The 6,040-nt window shown below is 39.3% G+C and overlaps 1 protein-coding gene across 1 annotated transcript in view; it reads right to left on the bottom strand.

Annotated features, from left to right (window-relative positions):
- Positions 1 to 5,360: 5,360 nt before the first annotated feature.
- DUSP10 (dual specificity phosphatase 10) overlaps positions 5,361 to 6,040 on the bottom strand; it is a 36,986-nt gene continuing 36,306 nt past the window's right edge. The window contains exon 4 of the mRNA XM_074947110.1: positions 5,361 to 5,684. Coding sequence (XP_074803211.1) covers positions 5,419 to 5,684 — 266 coding nt within the window. The 3' untranslated portion in view covers positions 5,361 to 5,418. The remainder of the gene's footprint in view (positions 5,685 to 6,040) is intronic.

Raw genomic sequence — 6,040 nt, 5'->3', positions numbered from 1 at the left:
CTAGCTGAAAAAACAAATTACACCCAGTGGGGACAAACATTATGAGTCAACATGAGCATCAGACCACCATTAGAGGCAGCCCACGCAGCTCGGTTAAGAACCCATTTCCCATCAGTGCCAGCACTGTACTGCAAAGTATATTCAGCAGTGAAGGGAAAGGGCTCTGATTATTACCTACTGGTATCATGCTGTGCACACAACACTTGAAACTTGTTTATCAGCGACTTCCCCCTGGATGCCTAAAGTAGTGGAAACCACAACGTTAGCAGCAACTGCACCACAGACAGGCATCTCACAGGAAGGAAGCTACCTGTTAAACAGCTAATGGCTACCTCAGGCTCGCTTTCTTGGATTCCTTCCTTAGATCAATAATCAAGAAAAAGGACGTTTTTACTTCTCATGACTCTGGAGTTCTTTTCTTGAATTACCAGGAATATTTCCTTATAATTTGTAGCAGATCATGCAAAAGGTGATAAGACTTACTCCAAAGCATTTACAGGGTGTTTCTTTGATACCCACCCTCTTCCTCCCCACAAATGTCTTAGCTTGACTGGATTACCCAAGAGTATTTTTGACAGTACCCTCCTGTGTCTATCTGGTTGTAGGCACAACAACCTTTGAGTCATGCACTAGGGGTCTTCTTCACCACACTTCCTGCAGCTGTTTCATGCTGAAGTATTTCTAGCCTGTATCTGTCACTTTAATATGAAGGAAACCTTTAACCATAATTCTCCTCTTTTTTACAAGCCATGTGAGCACTCACTGCCATGTCAGAGACCCACTGAAAACCATCTACTATATTTACGGAAGATTTAGCTTTATTTCTGGTGTGGCCAAAAAAGCGACGTGTGGACTAATTAGTGCTATAGGATAACATCTGTCTTTCACCTTGGAAAGTCCAAGTTTAAATGTGGGGTAGATCACTACTGAAATGAGTTAAGTCATCTCAGCATGAGTAGATATTTATATCTAGTTCTTTAAATTATTCTACAGTTATCCAGCACATTTGTCATCCACTAATTAAAACTAATACTCTGCATTTAAATAGGTCTCACGGGGACTTCATTTTTTAAAAGAAAAGTTCGCAATTTGAAATGGCGTTTAGTGCTAAAAACTTGATATGTCAAAAGAAGAGAAAGTTTGAAGGTCCCATTTCCACTATACAGGTCTTGAGAGGAGTGCACTCGGGAACACGAAACACTAAAGATCTAACTGACGCCTCAAGCAGAAAGAGAAAATAGAAACAAGTTATTAGACATTTGCTTAAGAGTTCAAGTAACTGAGCAGATGAGAACCATTTTGCCAGCTGCTAATTAGTTTAGCACACCTTGGATACAAATATGAAACTAAAATAGGACTGGGGAGGGGATTTTTTGTTCCATTCAAAACACACAAAACGCTAACTGAATGTCTTTTACATGGCTGAAGAGTTTAAAGTTTTCTGGGGATTTGCACCATAGACTATTACACGTGCTTGTTTCTTTTAACTACAAATAGGAGCAGGACAGAAGGATGGTCAGTCTTATCATTCAGACATTGGACTAGAACACAGGAAATCAGTGTTTAATTCCCAGCTCTGCTGTGATCTTCCTGTATGACCTCAAACAAATCCCTTAAGGCCAGATTTTCACAGGTATTTAGCCACCTAAAATTCAGATAGGTGTCCAGTGGGATTTTCAGAAGCATGCTGAAGCAGCTTTGAAAATCTGGGCCCTAGTCTCCCCTGATCTCACTTCCTTCTTCCCAGTTAAGGTTGCAAACTTATCAGGTCAGGAATTCTCTTACTAGGTGTAGGTTTCAGAGTAGCAGCCGTGTTAGTCTGTATTCGCAAAAAGAAAAGGAGTACTTGTGGCACCTTAGAGACTAACCAATTTATTTGAGCATAAGCTTTCGTGAGCTACAGCTAGTTAGTCTCTAAGCTGGTTAGTCTCTAAGGTGCCACAAGTACTCCTTTTCTTCTTACTAGGTGTAGGGACAACACCTAGGACAGTGGCACGTAGCAAGTGTGTTGGGGGTAGGGGAGGCTAGCTGGGGTCCCCAGACACTACAGCAATACAAACAGATAAGGAATCCAAGACCGACCTCCTTATTCTCCCTTCCAGACAGTTGCACAGGGGATGCTCTCTAGTGTCAAAAGATTCCAACCAAGTGAACCAGTGTTGGTCCTTCAAGATTCCACCCACTGCAGGGCTCGAGTTGCCTTTTCCCACTGTATTTACTCTTAATGCCCTCCTCTCCCAATTTCCCCCCTCCAAGCCTCCAAAGACATCTGTGTGTGTAGTAACACATGGCAGTCACTGTTGACAAGCTGCTACACAGAGAAAGAACATACTGGGAAAGAGAACAGTTTGACTTGGATGACATCAGTTACGCAGGACCAAGCAGAGACCACCAAACTCTGTTCACTTGCGACCTAGTGCAGTTCCTATCTTACATCTCCAAGTGGAGATGTTCATGAAAGGCAGGCAAGTCTTAACCTTCTAGTCATTACTGAGCTTTCTACCACAAAAACTGCAGCGCTGAAAACATTTAAAGTTTCTTTCTGCAACAGTCACTAAGAGCATACAGCAAAATGCAAGCCAGTCCCAAAACTAAAACATCTCTGGGTGCAACAATGGCAGGGGAAAAAATCAATCAGCTATCCCCAGAAAAATCTGAAATATACATTGTAAAATAATGCATTTATTCTACTAAACACAAAATTCTGGGCTGCAGAGAGATTTATTTTTTTTTTTTTAAATGGCTTTTTGAAAAGCGCACACATGATATAAATTTGAATCTTGTCTAAAACAGCAGAGATTGGTTAGCATGAAACTTGATACAAGGTTGAGGAAGGTTATACCAAACAAGCTGACCCTTGTCTTACTTGTACAGATTTGAATTAAGTTATTCAGTATTCAGAGCCAGAAAGCTACAGTGGAAGTAAATAGCAATTTTGAATCTTACCCATACCGGTAGGGAAGGATGAGTAACTATATTAGCCATAACACATACAGGCCACCATGTATAGTATGTTCACATACTGAATGTGTTGAATAATCTATTTGGATGTTCACTCACCTGTTACATGGGCCGATTTTGAGCTGGCTTTCAACTCTCCTGTGATTTTGCAAGATGTCTCAAATTTTCTGGCTCAGGGTGAACTGCAGGCACAAGCAGATTTTAACACCAACTGATTTGTGCCTGCAAATCTGTAGTACGACAGCAGTTGTTTGCACCAGAGATTCACTGTGGGCTCAAAAATGCATCCATAAAAAAAACCAACCAAAAAATGCATCATTGAAAGTGAATCTCCTTTTCTCAATAGCACCCAAACGCAAATGCACAGTTTCACTTTCAGTGGAGTGCTCTCTGTTAAACAACTACATTTTGGTGGTCCCAGGAGTGGTCACTGCTGATGTGTTTCACTGCACACAAAAACATTCATTAAGGATGAAGTGGAAAGAAGACTAACAGTGTTTAGCAAAAGGAAAAAAAATCAATTCTAGTAGAAAAATAATTTAATAAAGGGATAAAAGTGTCAAGAAAATATTTGTATAGTAACAACATTTTTTTAAGCAAAAAGTCCACAAAAATATACACGTGTAATGTGTTTATACATAAGTTTTGCTGACATGCCCTGTTTTAATTTAGTTCAGTCCATGTAGATTTTGATTCACAAGGCACCATCACTGCTATCAGACTTCCTGGGATATTTCAATTTTCACCAAAAAAAAAAAAAAAAAAAAAAAGTCAGACAGTTTTTCTAATCATTTCACATTAATACAAATACACTTTGGGTTGGCAACAGTCCACAAGGAGACCAGGTTACACTGGGGGGGGGGGGAACCCCACACCCCGACTTTTTAAAAAGGGTTAACCTATCTATTGAAAGAAATCAGTGCTAAACACTGAACCTGCAATACACACCACACTTTTACACTGTGACGTGGCCCCGAAATGAGAGGACTGGTGGGGGTGGAGGGAATAAATGCAGCGAAGTGGGAAGTAAACCCAACATGGATTTTAAATTGTGAAATTAGATCCCATTCTCTCTTAACCGAGGACAGTACATGGTACTGAAGGGCATAACATAGATGATGATAAAACTAAACATGGGGGGGTGGGGAGGGAAGAAATTAGTGGGAATACTTGATTCTGCAGTTTCCCAAATGAGTGCTTTGCTACCAGACTGCAGAGACAACAGCTCCTCCACAAAAAGCCCTCACTGATTGAACTAGTTCATATAGCCTGCCCAGCAATTTGATGAATTCTTAAAAAAGTGTGTGTGTGTGTGGGAGGGAAGGGAATAAAAGAGGGAAGGCTAGGGATACCTGTTTCATCAAATGCAGTTCTATACTGAGAAAGAAAAAAAAAGAAAAGCCCAGCCCATATAAAGCAAATGAAATATGTAATTACTAAAGAAATAAAAGACTCACGCTTTCCAAAAGAATTTTTCATTTTTATAATCAAATTTTTTTTTACATAGACAGAAACACACCAATATTTTGTGCGAAAAATATCTTAAATAAACTTTGCTTGTTCTTGATTTTTTACATTCTGATATACATATGTAACAAGGTTTATGGCACTGTAACCAGAATCAAAGGAAACGAATAAAAAGGAAAATATAATTGCTTTTGTTTATTCCTTCTAAATCAAGCTGGCTGCTGTCACACTTTAAAAATTATTTTTGTATTATTATTATTGGGCAGTCAGCTGTAATCAGTTTGCACACTCAAAATAAACCCCAAATTATTATTATTGCACAAGAAGCCAGTGAAGGCATATGGCATAGAATGGTCAAAGTCCCTTGCTGTTAAAACCTCTTTACACCCAAAAATAGAAAAATAGAACCAGAACATGAAACACACCAAATAAATGTTGTTGTTTTTTTCTTTCGTTTCTATCAGGAGTGTGAAAAGTTCTAAGCTGCTCGGATTTCCTTTGCACCAGTGAGCATTTTGCTTTATCTTTAGCAAAGCCTTTGCAGAATCAAGGCCCATATGCTTCAGAAAGAATCTTTTCTGCTTTGTTTTGGCTGTTTGCATGTTGTTTTAAACATCGTTTTCTTCGGTCTATGAACCTGCACAGACTACTTAACCATAAACTCTACAAGTGGCTAAAAAAATAATAATAAAATAAACAAAGAAGCACAGGTTTTTTTCCCCCTGTTGTGTTGCTTTTAAAAATTATGCATTTTGTTTGGAAGCCTCCCTGCTTTGTCAGTTTCTAGGAAGGGAATCTCAGTGGCATTTCATCAAACGTAGTGAAGTTCTTGGATTTGTTTTAAAAACCTTTCCTCACCAAAAAAAGGTTTTTTGTCACCAAGTTTGCGAGGAAAAAAAAAAAAAAAAAAGCACAACCCTTCCCCTCCCCCCCATATCAAGTGAAGAATACGATAATCCCTTTATTTTATGGCACCTCTTAGCTTCACTATCACACAACAGTCTCCACCCCAATCAGCTTTGGTGTCAGAATTCGTGGGGTAACGCCATTATTTAGATCTTCTTCAAACTCCAGTAACTGCCCCATAAAGTTAAGATTAGGAGAAATGATGGGTCGTTTGCCTTTGACAAATTTATAGGCATCCGTCATGGTCATCCGCGTGTGCTTCATTAAGTAAGCGATGACGATGGTGGCAGAGCGCGACACACCGGCTTGACAGTGAATAAGGAGGCCTTTTCCACACTGGTGAGCTTCCTCTGGAAACAGAAACAAAAGACAGAGGTAACACTTGTTGCTGGAAAGAAGGGCAGGGCGGGATTTTGTTTTTAAATTAAAATCAGATAATCTCAATGCAATTTCCAATTAATTGGAAGGGAACTGTCAGTGAAAACCCCCTCACTTAGGTTATACACACAGCAAGATAATTAAAAAAAAGAAGTGGAAAATCAATTGGACTGTTAAAAAAAAAAAATCCTTTACCTGAGCCAAAATGCAGCAGAAAGTAGCCAGTTTCAGACTTAGTTAAATCCATTTATCTCATCTCAATTGCTCTTACATGAGCACAATATTGCAATGGTTGTGTTGCAGGCACTGCAGGGGAATACTTGTTTAG

Source organism: Natator depressus, chromosome 3, assembly GCF_965152275.1.
Source record: "Natator depressus isolate rNatDep1 chromosome 3, rNatDep2.hap1, whole genome shotgun sequence".
In the NCBI taxonomy this organism is placed as follows: domain Eukaryota; kingdom Metazoa; phylum Chordata; order Testudines; family Cheloniidae; genus Natator; species Natator depressus.
Note: the sequence above shows the minus strand (reverse complement) of the source record. Positions and strands in the feature narration are given on the sequence as shown.